Source organism: Gymnoscopelus braueri (assembly GCF_963280865.1).
Source record: "Gymnoscopelus braueri genome assembly, chromosome: 19".
Classification (NCBI taxonomy): domain Eukaryota; kingdom Metazoa; phylum Chordata; class Actinopteri; order Myctophiformes; family Myctophidae; genus Gymnoscopelus; species Gymnoscopelus braueri.
In genome coordinates, this window is record NC_137621.1 from 20,096,681 (window position 1) to 20,117,645 (window position 20,965).

General features: G+C 45.6%; 2 protein-coding genes across 2 annotated transcripts in view; one reads left to right on the top strand and one right to left on the bottom strand.

Moving 5' to 3' along the window:
- The first annotated feature begins 958 nt into the window (after nt 1-958).
- trmt5 (tRNA methyltransferase 5) lies at nt 959-4,238 on the top strand. The gene is made up of 5 exons (XM_080413657.1): nt 959-970; nt 1,806-2,431; nt 2,899-3,023; nt 3,185-3,824; nt 3,927-4,238. Exons 1-5 carry the CDS (start codon nt 963-965, stop codon nt 3,980-3,982), a joined length of 1,455 nt encoding a protein of 484 aa, XP_080269783.1. The 5' UTR covers nt 959-962; the 3' UTR covers nt 3,983-4,238.
- A 4,727-nt stretch (nt 4,239-8,965) lies between these two features.
- Nucleotides 8,966-20,965, bottom strand: part of mnat1 (MNAT1 component of CDK activating kinase) — a 50,624-nt gene continuing 38,624 nt past the window's right edge. Inside the window, exon 8 of the mRNA XM_080413245.1 lies at nt 8,966-9,308. Coding sequence (XP_080269371.1) covers nt 9,188-9,308 — 121 coding nt within the window. The 3' untranslated portion in view covers nt 8,966-9,187. The remainder of the gene's footprint in view (nt 9,309-20,965) is intronic.

Below are 20,965 nucleotides of genomic sequence, written 5' to 3' on the forward strand. Positions count from 1 at the left end.
TGCACCAAAACCACTCCTTGGGCTAAAAACGGCCCAATCTCAATGGGCTTTTTACACAAAAAGTATACCTGGAAAAGGATGGCTATGGCCGTTTTTAGCCCAAGGAGTGGTTTTGGTGCAAAACAAATGCTTGCAATGGATTCAGAATAATAAAAACACCCTAGTTTGACCCCTCACATGCTACTTAAAACAGAATTAAATTTATATTTATATTTATATTTATTTATTTTTAGATTTTTTTTTAAACCAAGGTTATGGTGGGTACCCCAACTTTAAGGAGCTGTCAAAAATTCTCCTAGGGGGACTGCATTTCAGTCTTTGTGAGATGTGTTACTAGACACCTTTACAAACACATTGGCGAAGATTTTTTTTGGTAAGGAATTTATTCCAAGATTGGAAAATATTCTGCTAATATCCCCTGACTATTTAGAAACAAGACCCCAAAAAAAACATGCAACCTGCAAACAGACGACGTCACACTGATAAGAACCAGAATGCGCGCGCAGGCCGGCGGCACCAAATGAAACCCATTCTGTCAGGTCTTGCTAGGACGCGCCTCACAAGCCAACACACAAGAGGTTGAATGAACTGAAACCAGCGCACCCCGAAACAATATGTTGGGATTGGGAATTCACCCGATCTAATTGATTGCATGAAACAATCACCTGTGCGTCCAGTCTCAATGTTGGTAAACAAATAATTGGTCTATCAAGCAACTTTACAGAAAAACTAGCCCAAAGTCGCTTATAATAAGCGGACATGGCAACACCGATGATCATGTCCAGTGATCATGTCACATGACAAGCCACTCCGTCGCATTTTCATCGTCACCAACGTCAGTGTCCAATCAACGATCGGCTCTCGGTCCAGTCGACCAATCAGCATCAATGCCACAGTCCACGAGTGATGACGTGACCATTCAGACGCATGTGTGTGTGTGTGTGTGTGAGAACACAGAGGCAATGTTAAGGTGAGTTGTTGTTGTGAGAAGGTTTGGGGCATTAATAACACCGGGGATCGAACCGGTGGTTAAATACCTACTGAAACTTTATCCTGACGGACAAATACGTTTATACTTTTGAAACGCGTGTCAATAATGATCTATATATTCAGCAAATAGGCTGTGTGTGTTATCCTTGATACAAGACTGTCATGATGCCCGTCTTGGACCAAGGCAAGCTGTTTATGTGAGTGCATGTGTCTCCTCCTTTAGCACAGTGGTTCTCAAAGAGGGGTCCAGGGACCACCTGGGATCCTTGAGGGGGTCTATGGGGGTCCTTGAAATTAAAAGGTTTGAAACCCCCTGCTTTAGCATATCTAGAACCACGTCCAACCTGTCGCCTAAACATTTTGGCGTTTGTATTGTTGACACCGTGGGGACTGAGTGTCAACAATACAAATACAACAGCGACGTGACAACAAATGCTGTGATTATAAGTGTCAAGTCGGTCGAATCAGCGGTTCTCCAGAACTTTGCAGGATTGCATGCAAAGTCATTGCTAAAAGACACACACAAATTCGCACCGGGAGGCAATCTATATACTTTCAGGAATCTACATAGCCTACATCTGTCTGTCTCTCGATATGGCCCAACATGGAGGTGACTGACGTGGAGAGACTGACTTGCCTTCCGGTAGTCATGACAACGGGTACCGACGTGACATGACGTCATACACTATAGCCTTCAAGTACTCTGACAACGGGTACTGATGTCATAATACTTAGATTACTGACCACCAAGTACTCTGACAAGAGGTAGGCTCCTGCACTGAGCAGTGATAATAATAACTAATTTGTCATTGCAGGATTTCCACCAGGGTCTTCAAACTTGTGTGCACTCTAAGAAAGGTGAACATCCCCACCCTGCAGCACAGCTTCTGTTCTGCAGCCTCACACCGAGTCTCAGCCCATCCTGAGTTTGTTCTGAAGGCTATGACTGATTCCCAGCACAGCCAGATGGAGCCACAGTTCTACAGGGCCCCTCCAGAGGTCCGTGGGATGACCACTTTAGACAAAGAGGCTTTCGCCCAGACAGTTATAGTCCCAGCCCTGCGTGTTCCCAAAGGAGTGATAAACAAAGTTGTGAAAAGTCTGAAAAGATGTGCAATCCCGCGTTCAGGGGTCCCCAGAGTTGTGAAGGAGGAGAAAAGCAGTGAGACGGATAACTTCCGCTTACTGCTGTTGGATCCCGGCAGGGTGTCTTCTGCAAGTTCCTTCAGTGAGGCTGAAGCTGAGGCCATGCGCTCATTTGATGTTCCTCAGGAGCTCCAGTACTATGTGCTGCCTCTGACCTATGATAACCTGAAGAGTGAGGAGGTGTTACGAGCCGTGCTTCCTGAGGGCCAAGACGTCACCACAGGGTTCAGTCGAGTCGGACACATCGTACACATGAACCTGAGAGACCATCAGCTGCCTTACAGGAACCTCATAGGTAAGGATCAGGTTTGATTTATACTTAGTTACATTAACTTGTGCATGTCATAAATAGCAGATCTACAAGCTCACAACAACCCATCACATTGAAATGTTTTAATTCATGTACAATTATTTGTTTAATTATTTATAGAATAAATACCCAATACTTAATGCTAAACATTTCAAAAATATAGGTGACTGTATTTTGGAAAATTATAGTAATCACTTCTGCTGTCATGTCATGCCACAATAATTTTGTTAGGATGTACTTGAAGGTAAGTATGTCTGGTTTTGGCACAAAGCTCTTAATTTTGCATGGGAAGAAGCCTACTGTTATGTGACAACACTCTTTACGAATGGAATGTCTGGATGTTCAATCACAGATAAATTACATTATGCGTAAGTGGATACATAGTGAGCTGATTCAATTTGTCTTTCCTCATTGCATTGCATAACATTACTTCGCTGCTGCTCCCATGCCAGGCCAAGTCATAATGGACAAAAACCCAGGGGTGACCTGTGTGGTCAATAAGTTGAACATCATCGACTCGACTTACCGCAACTTCAAGATGGAGGTGCTAGCTGGAGAGGAGAATATGGTGGCTAAAGTAGGTTAAATCATGAATGTGAATTTATTTAATCGTAGTTATTGTGATACATAGCATCTCTTTCTTTTTTAATAGTCACTCAAAAGTAGAGTATGCGCTGATCTTAACCTCGGCTGTTATGGGACTCCTCTAATCACTTAAATCATTGTTTCCTGTTACAGGTGAAAGAAAATGGGGTGACCTACGAGTTTGATTTTTCTCGTGTGTACTGGAACCCCAGGCTAAGCACGGAGCACGAGCGCGTGGTGAACCTCCTCAAACGCGGAGACACCGTACTGGATGTGTTTGCAGGTGTGGGACCCTTTGCCCTCCCTGCTGCCCGCCGTGGTGCCACCGTACTTGCCAATGACCTCAACCCAGAGTCCTACCGATGGCTACAGCACAACAGCAAGCTGAACAAAGTGGACAGCAAGGTCAGAACCTTCAACCTGGATGGCAGGGCCTTCATTCAGGGACCTATGAAGCAGGAGCTTCCCGCCCTGCTGAAGGGAACAGCCAGCATTCACGTGGTTATGAACCTGCCCGCCTTGGCTCTGGAGTTTCTGGATGCGTTCAGAGGCCTCCTGAGCCAGGAGCTTTCCTGTGAGAACAACCTGCCCATAGTGCACTGTTACGGGTTCTCTAAAGACGACAACCCTAAGAAGGACATAGTGGAAAGGGCTTCCTCTAGCCTTGGGTTCTCCCTGGAGGATCGATGCTCTGTGCATTTGGTGCGAAATGTATCTCCAAACAAGGAGATGATGTGTGTGAGCTTCACCCTTCCCAAAGAGGTGCTCTTCAGCAGTGACAGTGAACAGACAGGTAAGCATCCATTTACAAATGACTAAGGGTGGATTTGGATGCATTTATTCTCACCAAAAGTGAATAGCACAAATATTGAACAAGGTGCTTATTTCTCCACAGACCTTACAGCAGAACCAGTCCCAAAGAGACAGAAGTGTGAAGAGACGACAAACTAGTTGGCATCACTTCAGTTCAATTACAACCTTTGTAATTTCAAGGACCCCACTCCAGTTTCATATACTTTTGGCCACGGACCCCCATTCAATACGATTTGTCTCTGGGAACCCAATCTACACTTTAAAATCCTCAGTGTTAATTTAACTCAGTGTACAAATGAACCCTTCTAAGTTAAGTGTCCCATTGCTTCCATGTGTACATACAACCAGAGTTACAGATTTGTAGTTAGGGAATTTTAGCAATATGTGTGGACCATCTGTGAAAAAATTTACTACCAATAGCTTTCTTCACCAATGTGTTCTTATAGGTGTCTAGAATCACCTCTCAATTAATATAAACCCAATTCCTCGTGGAAAATCCTGGAGAGCCAATCAAAGTCAAGGAGCCCAGAGGGCTTGGGTGAAAAATATGAAAAAAAGTAAAAGTCTAAAATCAACTTGTGAGGTGTCTAACTAGGGGTTTTGAGGGGTGCTGAATCCATTCCAACCATTATTTTTGAGTAAAAATGTCTCCCTGGCCATATAATATTGGTATATTGGTTATTGTTAGTGTATAATCAGTGTATAATCAACGGTAGGGGATTGGAGTGTTGTTGAATTGATTCTATTCTGAAAAATAAAATAAGAAAATATTGCTAAACACTTGATAAGAGTGTACACCTACTGTGCACATGCTCAGTGGGATACACTGTCTGCATGTGGGGACTTAAGGAGCCCCAAGGGCTTCGGTGAAAAAAACGAAAAGTCTAAAATTAACTCTAACTAGGGGTTTTCAGAGGTGCTGAATCTAATCCAACCATTAGTTTTGAGTAAAAAAAACAACTCATTTTCCATAACAACATATTTTATTACATATTACAAGAAAAATGTAAAGTAAGAAATGTGCATTATTGATGAAACCTGGTGTCAGTCTTACTCAGCCAACACCTCATCTTCCTCACTCCTTTTCTCGTCTGCCTGGTTGATGTTCTTGCATTCTCCATTACACTTGCCACAAGCAGATATACACTTGACCCCCTGCTTTTTACAGCAGCACCTGCGTGTACTACAGTCTCCCGCACAGTTGCAGCTGATGAATTTCAGTAGATAGTCTGGGGCAATGGGGTCTGTGGTAGGGACTGGTGCATAGCCTTCTCCTCCCAGTTTCCACCCGTAGTCGAGGACATCCAGTGATGGACTTTGTAGCAGTAGCCAGTCTCTGGTTTGGAGATATGCCCGGAGAGAATGCTGTGCTGCAGCTGCTGTAGTCGGGGGCAGTTTCTCTGGTCTGACATTCCCAGCAGCAGCATGCTTGCTGAACATCTCAAATCTCAAGTCCCCCAAGTCTTTTGGTGGTTTCCCGTGGTACATGAGTTTGAACAGTTCACAGCCGGCTGTGATGATGGCTTCTTTCTGGGCTTGGATGTCAAGAAAAACGTCCATGGCTGCCTCGGCTTGGTCTGTCTTGCAGAGTTTACTTAGTATAGTTGGTTTGCCAAAACCAAAAATTGCAGACACAGTATCACAGCCCGAGAAGCTGTGTAGGAAGAGCAGATACTTCCTGTATTTCTCTGGGAGGGCTTCTTGGATCTTTGCAACATCATAAGATACATTTTTTGCTGCTGTGATGAAGATGGAGTGGTCTGCTTTATGATGAATGAGCATAACCAGGATGTCCGTATCCTCAGCTCTCACCTCAACAGCAGACTCTCTTGCTTCATCTAGAGCTGCCTGGACGATAGAAGTGTCTGCATCATCGGAGCATTGCTGTACACGGATTCCACTACTACTGAATGTCTCAGCAAGTAGCAGGATGAGCTGGGCCTTGTTACTCTTGTTGTCAAGGAACTTTTCTCTAGGAATGATGTTTTGGATGTCTGGACGAATCTGGATGTCACAGCATGCATGCTTTGTACGTCTGACATGATCATGGTCCTTGGTCGAGTTAACATATCCGTCAAAGACCACAGTGATGAACAAATGTGGGGTACCTTTCCATACAGATGTCACATGAGCCCAAATGCAAAAAGACAACAATGCTGTCAATGCCATGGTTGGATGGTTGGAAGAAGTAAACCCCTTCGATAACACACGGGACAGGAAGACCCTGGTGTCTTTCTCTACAGGGTTTAGTAGCTCTCCTGGAGATCCAGTAAACGCGGATCAGGCAGAGGAGATTGGCAGAACCATGCAGGCCAAGATGGATGGGAAAACTGTTCTTGATACAATGCAAACCAAGTACAAGGTGAAGTCATTAGCAACCCTCAGATCTGGACCGAAAGTCAGTGGGGAGAAGCTAGTTATTGACTCACTCAGGCTCTTCAACCGCCTAATCATCATCTGTGAGCGTGAAGTCAAGACCAAAGAAGCTCTGAAATTTGAGTTGACGCCAACACCGATGTCTCTTTTTGACAGAAACCAGAAGATGCGAAAGCCAGACAAGGCTGCCCTAGCAAAGTTCCTGAAGGCATTTGTGGAACCTGTCGAGCAACCCCCATGCCCGAGCCTTGTGATCGATGGTGGTTGGCTTCTGCACAATGTCAAGTGGGAGGCTAACCTCACCTGGAAGGACATCGCTGAGAACTACCTCCGGTTTGTGAAGGCCATGGGGAGCCAGCACCTCCGGATCACTGTGGTCTTTGACGGATATGTTAACTCGACCAAGGACCATGATCATGTCAGACGTACAAAGCATGCATGCTGTGACATCCAGATTCGTCCAGACATCCAAAACATCATTCCTAGAGAAAAGTTCCTTGACAACAAGAGTAACAAGGCCCAGCTCATCCTGCTACTTGCTGAGACATTCAGTAGTAGTGGAATCCGTGTACAGCAATGCTCCGATGATGCAGACACTTCTATCGTCCAGGCAGCTCTAGATGAAGCAAGAGAGTCTGCTGTTGAGGTGAGAGCTGAGGATACGGACATCCTGGTTATGCTCATTCATCATAAAGCAGACCACTCCATCTTCATCACAGCAGCAAAAAATGTATCTTATGATGTTGCAAAGATCCAAGAAGCCCTCCCAGAGAAATACAGGAAGTATCTGCTCTTCCTACACAGCTTCTCGGGCTGTGATACTGTGTCTGCAATTTTTGGTTTTGGCAAACCAACTATACTAAGTAAACTCTGCAAGACAGACCAAGGCGAGGCAGCCATGGACGTTTTTCTTGACATCCAAGCCCAGAAAGAAGCCATCATCACAGCCGGCTGTGAACTGTTCAAACTCATGTACCACGGGAAACCACCAAAAGACTTGGGGGACTTGAGATTTGAGATGTTCAGCAAGCATGCTGCTGCTGGGAATGTCAGACCAGAGAAACTGCCCCCGACTACAGCAGCTGCAGCACAGCATTCTCTCCGGGCATATCTCCAAACCAGAGACTGGCTACTGCTACAAAGTCCATCACTGGATGTCCTCGACTACGGGTGGAAACTGGGAGGAGAAGGCTATGCACCAGTCCCTACCACAGACCCCATTGCCCCAGACTATCTACTGAAATTCATCAGCTGCAACTGTGCGGGAGACTGTAGTACACGCAGGTGCTGCTGTAAAAAGCAGGGGGTCAAGTGTATATCTGCTTGTGGCAAGTGTAATGGAGAATGCAAGAACATCAACCAGGCAGACGAGAAAAGGAGTGAGGAAGATGAGGTGTTGGCTGAGTAAGACTGACACCAGGTTTCATCAATAATGCACATTTCTTACTTTACATTTTTCTTGTAATATGTAATAAAATATGTTGTTATGGAAAATGAGTTGTTTTTTTTACTCAAAACTAATGGTTGGATTAGATTCAGCACCTCTGAAAACCCCTAGTTAGAGTTAATTTTAGACTTTTCGTTTTTTTCACCGAAGCCCTTGGGGCTCCTTAAGTCCCCACATGCAGACAGTGTATCCCACTGAGCATGTGCACAGTAGGTGTACACTCTTATCAAGTGTTTAGCAATATTTTCTTATTTTATTTTTCAGAATAGAATCAATTCAACAACACTCCAATCCCCTACCGTTGATTATACACTGATTATACACTAACAATAACCAATATACCAATATTATATGGCCAGGGAGACATTTTTACTCAAAAATAATGGTTGGAATGGATTCAGCACCCCTCAAAACCCCTAGTTAGACACCTCACAAGTTGATTTTAGACTTTTACTTTTTTTCATATTTTTCACCCAAGCCCTCTGGGCTCCTTGACTTTGATTGGCTCTCCAGGATTTTCCACGAGGAATTGGGTTTATATTAATTGAGAGGTGATTCTAGACACCTATAAGAACACATTGGTGAAGAAAGCTATTGGTAGTAAATTTTTTCACAGATGGTCCACACATATTGCTAAAATTCCCTAACTATTGTTAACGTCCACCATTTGCTTACTTATCAGTCGTTTAGCTGGGAACCGCACCCTGGAACCCCTGGACCTAGGGCTGTCACGATTACAAATTTAAGTTGACGATTAATTGTCACTCAAATAATTGCGATAAACAATTTAATTGTATGTTTGACATTGAACGTTGTCAAAAAGAAAATATTTCTGTTTGCCTTTTAGGCTCCGTAATAAAAAACTGCATAGGGCAGATATGACAACTTAAACATACAAAGAGACATATTAAATAACAAATAGCTGATCTAAGCTTCATGATGCATTGTAAGCTTGTAGATCTATTGTTTTTATATTTGAAAATGTGTGAATATCTTTCAACATGGAAACGTTGACGATTATGCAAAAAAAAAATGCGATTAGACGATTGTCATAATTGTGACAGGCCTACCCTGGACCCCACGTTGACAACCAGCGTGCTAGAAAACTGTCTTTTTACAAACTATGCATTCTTGTTTGATTTGACTGTAAATGAGTAAAATCTCATAATAAATCATGACACAACTTCAAGAAACTGTATTCAATTTGACAAATTGCACCACAGCTGTTATTATCCAGTGTTTAAAGTCACAAGAAAGTGGGACGTTAAGCTATAAAGCTGTAAAATAGCAGGCACAGACAGTTTTAACACCATTTATTTAAATACAAAATAAGAAAATTAACATAAAAAGAGAACAGTAATTTACATCCTGGCCCAATATGAGTCGGAGCAACCTAGCCCTTTTACAACAAGGCAGTGGGTTATTTGTAGTCCAACTTTTTGGCTCGACACGTTGAGTCACTGGACTACAAATACTGCATTGGTGGTTGACTGGTTGTGCTGTCTGAGCTCCAGACGGGGTCAGCCCAGGGAAGAGAACATCCCACTGAAGGCGTCCTGGATGGCTCGATGACATGCCAACCCTGAGGTGTATCCTCCAGCCGTGTCCCCGGGCATGGCAGCACGCACATGTTTCAAATACCTGAGAAGAAGAAGAGAAATGCTGCATCAGGACTCCGTTACAGCACAGATACATTTTGTAAATTACTTTGTGGCCTGTGTCATGTATTGGTGGCACTCTGTCATCGACTGTGCAGTGTCCTCTTACCTACAGTATTGGATACCTACGGCAATCAAAGAGCAAAGGTGAAAAGTATCTAATTACAAGTAGTTGTGAGTGTAACTGAGCAACTCATGTATATTGAGTACATTCTATAATCAGTAATTTTACTTTAACTTTTTAAATATAGATAAGGTATTATATACTACTAGTTTTGTAAAGGAATTACAGTAGTCTGCTGTTATGACACAATCAGGATGATAAAATATTTAAGAAATCTTTATCAATGATAAAGATTGAGGTTCACATAATGCAAATAAAAGCTTTCTTCTAAAATCACTCTAGAGAGCATCACTGAATTGGAGGGAGCAGGGTCTATTCATATTGAAATGGTTCAGTCATTTGGCCCTGTCCTTGTGGCCATAAGCAATTGTTGAGTAGTCTTCAAAATAACAAATTCTGTACTTTCTTCTTGAGTAATAAGTCAAGTAATAGCACTTCTACTTGAGTATACATTATTCTAGTACTCTTTCCATGCCGGCAGAAAAAAACCTACAGATTCCAGAATTGTAGTCGTCAGAAAAGCTCGAGCAAGTTTAGTTTTCATCAAATCCACACTCAAGTTATTATTCCTGGCTCTCCAAAACCCTTTGTCCCCTTGTCGGGACAGATGAAGACAGGACTACTCGTACACCCACACTCAAACACCTAAGGCCTAAAAACCTCTCCAACATGCCTCTATTAAAGTATTATAGGTGTCTTTTATTTTTTAAGTGCTTACAGCTGTACCCTGCCAAGGCCCCCCTTTTTAGGTTCTCAAGCAATGGCAAGAGTCACTGTTTATTTTCACTCTGAGCCGAAGATGGAAAAACAGTCGAGCTGTCAATTAAAGCCTCCAACCTCTTGTCCTCACAGTGACGGGTGCTCTCCGCTTAGAAGTGGGAGGGGCGGAGGTTGACCTGTGGACCCCACCTATCCTAATCCTTCCTCCTCTCTTTCACACACAAACATGCTCATACAATCTTTAACCATCAAGAGAGTGTGTGCTGGGAGAGCAGCACCCCGCACACGAATGGGGCCTCAAAGCGAACACAGTCCTCAAGCAACTGAGCCCCCCCCCCCCTCCTCCCTTCCTCAGTACCATCAGAATTCATAGCCCCAGCAGAGAGGTCTAAAGCCCTCACACGAGTCAGGCTTTGTGGCTCCCTGTTCCAGAGAGCTTGGAAAACTTCAAAGTGAAAGAGGGAATCAAGGGCACAGACAGCCTTCTGATTTCTACGACCACTCGAGATGCTTTACAGAGTAACTCAACACCTGTGGGGAGGCTCAAAGAGACTGTGTGAATGAATGAGAGCGAGAGAGATGTACTGTATGTGAAAGAGAAAGATGATCAGAGTGCACATACTAAATCTAACATTTATTTTCCTTTTGGAATTCTTAGTGATTCTATGCGGTACTGTAAACTGAAATGTTATGTTTTCCCTTGCAACAAACAGTAGCTATCATATCTGTGGAGAATTGACCTATGTCATCATAAATGATCATTTATTTTACACAATTTAACAACACAGGGCCTTAGAATAGACGGCGGAAAGGTGAGTAGAGCAACGAGGAGACAGCAATCAGGACGCATACACAAATACCACTCATCAACCACTAGAGCGACAATGCACAAGTTCAAAACAGCAGGGTCCAGTGATTAATAATAACTTCATTAGGCCCAAGCTGCTGTAGCGTGTCCTTCACAGAGCACTTGAGGGAGGCCTTCTCAGATGGCTTCCTGCATGAGATGAGTGCTGTCTATTGATTATATTGTACTGGGCCTTTTTAACGGTGAAAAAGTGGGCTATTTACGGCCTAGCTAAGTCTGCTCTTCCTGCTAATCTAATCCCCAAGCTACTCATGTGGTCATGCCTTCCAAGAAAGCTGAGAGCTCTGTGTAACTTTATACCTGCCTGCCCCCAAGGAGAGAGAGAGGAGGAGGAGGAGGAGGGGGGGGGGGGTTGAATAGTGTAAGTGGGGGGTGGAAAGTAGATGGAGAGAGACGGGGAGAGGATATGAAGTAAAATCACCTTTGGGTATCACCACCACCAACCGTCTTCTCTTAAACCCACTCCATCTGCCCTCCTTTCACCCCTAACATGGAAGCTTAGTTCAGTTCTGCCCCATTAATTCTGCTGCTGTAAGTGCATCTTCTCCCAAACGGTGAGATGCATGCATATACATGACACGGGTACACACACCGGCTGTAAATGAAGGAAGATAAACTTGATATGTCTCACACGACCACTGTGCTTTGACAATGCCTGTTTGAAAGAAAAAAAATGACTGCTGACAACCCACACATGCAGAGACTTGAAATGCATTAATGTGAACTGTATCCTTGATTGTAAAAACTGGCAGATGTGGCTTTTGTGTTTCTTTTAAACTTCCTCCTGAGAGAAAAGGACACATATACAGACAAAAACCACAACGCAGGCACGACATAAGTCTGAATCAGCTTAATACTGGTACTATGAATTAGGCTTTAAAGCTGCAATCCAGAACTTATTTTAATGAATACAATTGTATTAATATAATAAGCACATCTGCAGTAGTTGCAGGTGGTAGCCCTACTCTTCCTTTGAAAAATGTAGACCCTGGTGTCGGGTAGGACACCTCCTGGTCTACAACTAGTACTGCCTGAGCTCATAAGCGCAATATCTCTCCCTGGCCAAGCGGGGATTGCCTCTTGTCTGGGCTAGAGGAATTTGGTCTGTCATGATGGAGACCCGGGTTCAAATGCCGGGTAGGACATAAAACTTACGGATCGCAGCTTTAACTCTCCACGGTGCACAGATCTGGCATTGCTGCTACTGTTTCAGCTCATCCTGTAAGTTTGTGTACGAAGAATAAGTTCAAACTTAAACCTCTCTTCCTCACCGCCACCTCCCCACACACACACACACACACACACACACACACACACACCTCCCCCTCCTTCCTCTCTTTCTCTCTCTGAGGACTGGCCTGCCTTTTGTTCGCAGGGCCCTGAAACCCAAGTCGTTTCGGCCGGTAACATCTTTCACTCTGCGGGCCCCAGTGGAGCATTAGCTGCAACTCGATATGGGCCTTTTCAAAGCCTCGTATTATTGGGTAAATATGGGTCACTTTGGACTGGACCATTATGTCGCTTTGGGCGGGGGTGGGATGGGGGGGGGGGGGGAGTAGAAATTGACTAGTGCAGGTGACAGGATGACAGCGTGTATGCCGGACTGAATTTGTCAGCATGGCACATGGGGGTTTTCTATTCATGTGCACAATCATGTTGTGTAATATATGCCCTATGGCTCAAATGGATTGGTGGGATGTTTTTTCTCCCAGGCAAAAGGTCTGTGCCTTCTTTTTTCTTTATATATATAATCTTATCTTATTGTAATAATCCTTAACCACTTTCAACCTGGCATCCCTATTTTGGGCACGTCATCATAGGCAAAAAAGTTCAAAAAAGATTTTCAAAAATAGCAGATCTACAAGCTTATAACGGCACCTTTGACACGTTAGCTAAATCCGCAATTTTCTCCACACGACACCATTTTATGTCAAAGTATGAAATAGGGTTAAATAGAAACAAACAATGTCAATGTTGAAAGTGAACGACAACATTAAGGGTTTTGTGTCTTTTTAATTGCAACGCGAATGACTGATTTATCATAGCCTTATTCTGGATCCCCTACCCTCAGCGTCTATGCTACCATCCTCCTCGTTCAAAAGGCCAAACATTTTTCCACTAAAACTCTCAATACCTGGGCAACGTCTCCTGCTAATAATCCTCCTGGATTTCCCCGACGGTACCCTGAACGTATTCCCTGCTCCCGTCGCCTGGAAAACACCACACCGCCCCGTCTCTAATTCAAAATGAAAAGATAAGTGGCGAAATGTTCCGCTGGGTTCCGCGTGAGTTCCAGCTGAGAATGTGTGGCTCCTCTTTGTATTGTCTGGATGGGCGATGAAGCCAGGGGGGGGGGGGGGGGGGTAGGTGGGTATTTGGCTTCTTTGCTGGGGAAATAGCATGCAAGGTCGGGAGTCAGGACTCCGGAGGGAAAACAGCCCGAGTTTGTAGTAGTAGATATCAGATGGGGAGTCGCAGGCTGAGTCTGGGCCCCCCTGTCTAGACTCCATGTGTTGGCTGAAGTAAGAAGATCTGGGGAAGCCCAGTCATGATGGAGATGGGGGGGGGGGAAAGAGTCCTATAATGCAACAATGGCTACTTCAGATAGCAGTCAGACACTTAATGAACATCCAAACCACAAAGTAGACGCATGAGACAAAGCAGGAATCTGAATCAGTCTTAAACAATGCTCATTGTGGAATGAGGCATTCTGGCTCCACATGCATGACAACTTTACATGCCTGTGTGTATTATACAGCAGGTTGTTCTCTCACAGGGGTGTCAAACCTTCGGCCCATGGGCCAAATGCATCCCGTAAAGGGGGTTCAATTCAGTCTGTGAGATGAGTTTGGGAAGCGGGGGGAAAAAAAAGTCTTCCACAGACTATGGGATGAACAGTATACTGTATGGGCCTGTTTGTTATGAATGAGTTTCTCTGTGAGTGAGACTAATGTACATGAAAGTATTAAAGTCTATTGAATGGCCATCTGCTCTAAAATGTTCCCTTCCTGATCCACAACCTTCTCAAAGGTCTCAGTGCTGACCCCAGACCAGGCATCAGATTGGCACCTGTCCACTCCCACAGCACCATCTCTGATCCGGGTACAGCAGTTGTTGCTGCGGCACCAAAGATCAGAGGCTTTCCGGTTCAGCCTGTCTGTCTGTCAACTTTTGGGCACGTCGGGATGACGCGCACAGTATTCTGTCGAATTCAGCATGGAAAAACAACATTGTCTACAGAGTCAAATCAATGGTCGCACCTCGGAGGACAGAGCCTCCTCATTAACTATGTTTATTAAAATGTAGGAGCTTAGCCTGTTGCATCAAGTCATCTAAAAGGAGGAGGCAGGGGATAAAATACCGGACAGGCTATATCCCACTTATAACTCTGAAAGGCCAGGAAGACCAGGCGTCATGAGTCTACTGGACAGCAGTCCAGTGTCGATGTCCGGAAGCCTTCCTTTAGCGCTCCGCTCTAGCAGCGGTTGGGAATCCTGGCCTGGGAATGAGAGGGGGGGGGGGGGGCTACCGAGCCACACACCTGCCAGATGATTTGTCATTATAGAGGGGTCAGCACTCAGCTGTCACCCCCTAATCACCCAACCCGCCCCCTCAAGCTGCCCCCCAACCCACTGCCCCCCACTCTGCTCCTCCAAAACACCCCTCCTTCACCCCCCCCCACCCCACATTCCTAAGGCAGCTCCAGTTACACTCACAGGGCTGCTACCCCATCTGCCCCTCCTTCACACACACACACACACACACACACACACACACACACACACACACACACACACACAGCGTGAGTGTAAAAGCACCCCTGTGCAGGGCTGTAACACACAGCACTGAGTGAATTGTGTTTATGTGAGTGTGCGCGCATGAATGCCCATATTCGTGTTTGTCTACCCAATCCACATGCATTTCAGTACATTGTTTACCTAGGGGCGGCGGTGTGGTTTGCATCTCGCCAACAGCAAACCAATGTACCAGCAGGCTATTTCACCATTGGAGAATGTGTGAGTTGGACTGTGGCCTATGGTGCAGAAACCAAAGCCCCTGCAGTCAAGCCAAACACAGAGGACTCTCACAGGTATACTATATCTGTCAACAGCAGCCTTTCATCACCACCGGGTCACAGGTCACACTCTTTTCCATCGAATGCGGTTTCCTCTGGGACACCAGAGTGTGAGATAGATCCTCAACCATTAGACTACGTGCTGTCCGTCACATTATTTCTGCGTGTATGTGTGCATGTGTGCGTGTGTGTGTCTGCATGTGTGTGTAGAGGGCACTTGGTGACATCATACTCCTGTGAGCCCACAGCCCGCTTATCCATTATCATGTGTCTTATCATCACCGCTGACAGCCTATGTCTGTTTCTCCGCATCCCAAAGTGAGAGAGAGATATAGAGGGAGAGAGAGGTAGAGAGAGAGAGAGGGTATCAGTAACACTTAGTTAAAGGGAGAACACGTTTGGAGTGTTAACACAAGCATTGGGTGACACTTGACATTAACGCATATAGCAATACATGCTCATTTAGAGTGATTGACAATCTGCAAGCTGTCCTCATGGAAACCTCTGGCTGGTATCAGTGGCCAAGAGCTACGCTTTGTTTTCGCATCTGTGAATGACTGCATTATTGAGGGCCTGCGATAAAGGCCTTTTGTGTAGCAGCCTACAGCCGGCCCAAATACAACTTCACTTCCTTGTGTGAGCGTCACCTGTCACTGCCCATCTACACAGCTCTACTTTGCCCTGCAGCTCCCCTAAGTTGCACCTCCTCTATCTGGCCTGGTGGGGGCAGTAAAGGCTGCCTGGCTGGCTGACTGACTGACAGCGCCACAAGTATAACATACAGTAACTCTCACAGATATGGACTTGGTAGAGCCATCACACACCCTGCTAGCCACTTGACACAGGGAGCATCTCTCTCTCTCCCTCTCTCTGTGTGTGTCTCTCTCTCCTGATTACTCCCCCCACCCCCCAAAGAGAGCAGAGTGAACAAACTGGACTGGAGGGTGAGGAAAAATGATATGATATCGGTGTCATCGTTAACCAAATGGGGCCGTAAACAATAGAAGAGGGCATATGCTGTTCAGTGAATGGCTGCTAGCACGAGGCACACCCATATAGCATGCAAGCGAGCGCACGCACGCATGCACACACACACACACACACACACACACACACACACAGCAAGAGTGCCTGGATACATAGATAAATGTAACATGTTGGGAATAGAAGACGGGTGCACCGTAAGAAGAATAGAGCTCTCCCATGGGGATTCTCCTCCACAGGTATCGGTTACGGGAGCACCTCGAGCATCAGGGAGAGGCAGCAAGGATTTCAATTAACAAGAGGAGCTGGTAAGAGAACAGAGAGACCAGGGGGGCGAGAGAGAAAAACACAACACAAAGGCAGGGAAAGGTAGAGTGAGGAGAGGGGGGCGGGGGATTCATACATCATAGTAGAGAGGCAACTCCTACAATTAGTTGTGTGTGAAGCAAGTCCCCACAGCCTAGCCCCACATGACGGGAGTTTGTTTTCTTTCTCCCGGCTCTTAAGAGGGGAAAATGAGCCTGATAATCCCTCTGTACATCAATGAGCCCTCTGCCCTTGGGGCAAGGGGAGGGGGTGCAAGCAGGGCTTCAGTTGTGTTGGGGTGTGTGCGTGTGTGTGTGTGTGCATGAGAAAAGGGACAAAGTGGAAGAGTCCTCAAGTCAAAGCATGCAAGCCTAAAGTCTGATTTATTATTTGTTGCACAGTCATTTGCCGAAAATAGGCGATCTATAAGCTCACAACGTGTTGCATCGCGATATAGATCTGCTATTTTTGACAGTGGCTGCTTTACATACCTCTAAACACACAGATGAGTGTGTGTGTGTGTGTGTGTGTGTGTGTGTGTGTGTGTGTGTGTGTGTGTAGGTATAAATAGTCAGAAGACATCACCTCACCCTCTACAAGGTGTTGTTGACCCGGCCGCCTGCAGTCAGTGACAAAAAATAAACCTGGGGGCAGGAGGAGGCCGCTACCCCAGGAGATCCCTGCCCCACCGGTGTCCCCCTTCACTGGGGGGGCCTGGTTTGAGCCTGGCCGGGGTCCGTCTGTCTGTCTGTCTGTCTGGGGATTTGGATTGACCCCTGGCACACGGCCTTGCAGAGAGCAAAAAAAAAATAACACTAGAAACCAGACCTCCTTTTGGTATGACCGGAACACCCCCCACCCCCATTTATTGCTCCCTCCATTTCCTTTTAGCCCTTCACTGGGTCACAAATGACTCATCCACAAGTAAAAAGCCTCCCCGACAGAGTCAGAGTACTATGCTCGAATACAGTATGCGCTTATTATTATGACTCATCCTCAAAGGCCTCAAGATCAATATTTGCACAGATCTATGGGAGGGAAAAACAATGGGGATCTGGCCTCCGCTGACTGTGTCTGTTAATGGTCTGTTTACTGAGACAGACAAGGATAATGGCTTCGATGTGGGGGGTTGGTACAGTACAGTACAGCACAGCGACTACACACCACTCTGTTTCTTCCCTGGCTAGTAATGAGGAGAGTAAGCAGCTATAATAAGCCGAGTAGCGAAGCTGGGAAGTGACTCTGTGGACAGAGAATGAAGCTGGAGCACACGCCGTTGACACAGACCGGTTTGCAAGTCAAATAGCTGAGCTTGAAGGCTCAAGACTCGCCTCACTTTTATAGTACCTGTAGCCCTCTTTTGGCTATGCAAATGTTAAAATCTGTGCACCTCCGCGGCTGCCGCCATCGAGCTTTCTGGTGTTAACCGTAGAGGCGTATAAATGGCCAAGAGGAGAGATGCCTTGAAGTCTTTGGTTACCGGCCAGGCTTGATCTAGTAGCGCACGACACTGGCACGTGCAACGAGAGCAAGGTGTCGAAGAAAGCGCTGTATCGGATATCCAAGAACCCAAGACTAGCTTGAGGTCTCTGATATGGTGGCAACAAAAAAAGTTGATTTTATTCTTCTTGGGAGGGGGGGGGGGGGGGTTTATTGGCTATTGTTGTGTGAAAGCCGCACACAATTAATCATGAACCGTTTTCTCATAAATGGCATTTTATAGGAACAAGATTGAACATTCTAATTGCCTGAATGAAAGCAAAACAAGTGTCTTGAGACATTATCTAATAGTAGTAAAACTACATCAAAGACCTCTGTTCTTGAGGGAGTTCATCTGAGGTCATACCAGACGGCGCCTCACTCGCCTTCATCCAGCCCATAACTTCAAGCATCAAAGCTGTGTGTGTGTGTGAGTGAGAGAGAGAGAAAGAGAGAGTGAGTGACTGCTTGAGGCCCAGAGCATGAGCGCCCCTCTCTCTGAGGTGCCATCGCTCTGCTGCCGTCAAGACTCCCCTCTCTCAGCACTCTGCCATCCCAGCACTGCTTACTGGGTCCTCCGCGGTCAATGACCTCTTGATCCCCCCCCCCCCACGGGCCCTGGCGGGCCCCGGGACCATCAAATGGGACATGATCCCTGTAGGGATCAGAGAACTTGGGACACATGGAAAAGCCATTGAGGAGCATTTCTCTAAAAAAGAAAGAAAACAATATTCCAACTGTCCCTCTGGAGCGACCGTCCACAAACCGGCACGCGCTACGCTACAGCTCTCTATATATTGTGGGCAAAAGGAAAACCATATCACGGCTGACTTGCATTCTCTCAACAGAGAAGGAAAAGAGGAAGAGAGAGCGAGACGGATACGCGAGTACATTTTCACATCTTCCCATTCTGCGTTCCATTCACTAGTTTCCAGCTACTGCCCGCATCCAATTCACTGGTGATGACCCACACAGCAATCAAGGGCATGGCACCTACACCCCTTCCTGCACACTTAAGACCCCACACGCATGGGGCACAGCCCCATCTGCGATACTAGATAGGGTGACCAATGACCATATATTCATCGCAAAGCAAAATAGGCTTTGCGATGAATATATGGTCATTGGTAGTATAAAGCTAAATGGTGTAAAAATATAAATAAATATGTAGAGTGCCTATTATTATTTTTAGGTTATTTCAAGAGGTTATGCAACTCTCTCCAACTGTCTTTCAATTGCACATCATTTGAGGCATGCGGAACTGACAGCGCGAGGCTTGCACTGCCTGGCCCCCCCCAAAAAACAGCATTGCAGATTGCAGAACCAATCAAAGTCTTTAGGGCGGTCCTTCAAAATTGTGGCAGTGACATGATTAGTTTCCAAAGCAGTAGGCGTGGGTTTGTTAGCGGCCATTCTCGCAGCTGTTCTAGCAACTAACTCGTTTAGAAGTCCCCAGACGTTATCCCTCCCTTTCGCCACGACACTCTGCTGGCCATCGCTTCAATCATCCTAGACTCTTCCCCATCCTAGGCTCTTCCCCATCCTAGCTCCCAATCTGTGGAATGACCTCCCCCTCAATCAGGACTGCAGACTCACTCCATATTTTCAGCCACAGTCTGAAAACTCACCTCTTCAGACTCTACCTCACCCTTTGGCACTCCTCATTCCTTTTATCACTCGTCTTCATTTCTTTCCATGTGTGTATCCGTCTGTGTGCCTGTGCACATCTAGTCTCAGACACCACTGACTGGACTGAGAGGCGTCAAACTTTGCATGCACATTTCCAGCGGCCCAAGGAAGACACTCCATCTTTCTCTCTCTATATATAATCCCGTTGTCCAGGACCATGCCCCTATCTGGGACTGACCGACTGACCAACTTCGAGACAAAATCTTCGAAGTCCAGGCCTCAGTCCTCGCCTCATCGGCGAGAACCCGAGGGAGTGCAGTGCCCTGCGTTGAGTTGGGTCGGATAGACGGTTGTCCATAGGCATTGTGAGCTTGTAGTTCGGCTATTTTCACAATATATATCTGTGGAAACGACTCGGGCTAAATGTAATGCCTACAATATGTGCTTGACAGCGTGGGGGGTCCCCAGTTTATATGATTATTTTGGGGACGCGGTCTGACAAGTTTGGGAACCCTTGCTCTATAGACTCTATAGAGCAAGGGTTCCCGAACTTTTCAGGCCGTGTAGTATATACTCTATAGCAGCGGTAACCAACAGGTCGATCGCGATCTACAGGTCGATCATCAAAGCCGTCACAGTAGATCACAAAAATATTTTTGGTGATATATGTTTGCGAGGGGGGGGGGGGCTAGTGAAAGTCACAGGAGTTCTTACTGTATGGTGTGTGTGATATGAAATGAGAGCTTACCATAATCACAGTAATTCCATCATATTCAAGGGCTTTTTGAGAGAAATTAGACTTTCAGTTTAGAGCACTGCAGAGAGCAGGTGTGTGTGTGTGTGTGTGTGTGTGTGTCTGTGTCCAGCTGATGCTCATTGACTCTCGTTAATGTTATATGCATCAAGGAAATTATTCTTCTGCACTGTCAAATAGGCCAACATCATCTAATCTAAGATTGCATCAAAGCCATAAAAAATCTAGCGACCCTCTCTGGGCTGGCTCGATATTTTGTTCAAGCTGTTGTTAATAACTAGGTAACACTTGGTGGTAAAGTCCAGATGACAAGAATATTATATGACTATAATGTTAGTGGAATTTGTATTTAAGCAGTATAGACCCCTTAACAGATGACGTCACACTGATAAGAACCAGTATGCGTGCAACCAGTATGCGCGCAATGAAACCCATTCTATCAGGTCTCGCTAGGACGCGCCTCACCAGCCAACACACAAGAGGGGGTAAACCAGCGCACCCCAAAACAACAGGTTGAGAATTGATTGCGTGAAACAATCACCTGTGCATCCAGTCTCAATGTTGGTAAACAAATAACTTTTTTGTATGTGTTTTATAAATAAAACACTTTTATACTGAAGATGATGGCCAACGTTGATAATTGAAAAAAATGTTTATATCGTATCGATATTGTATTGTGAAATGTATCCCTAACAATTGAT

Coding starts and splice junctions, on each gene's coding strand:
- trmt5 (XM_080413657.1), top strand. Junction 3,024..3,184: donor AGGAGAATATGGTGGCTAAA/GTAGGTTAAATC, acceptor TTCCTGTTACAG/GTGAAAGAAAATGGGGTGAC. Junction 3,825..3,926: donor CAGTGACAGTGAACAGACAG/GTAAGCATCCAT, acceptor ATTTCTCCACAG/ACCTTACAGCAGAACCAGTC.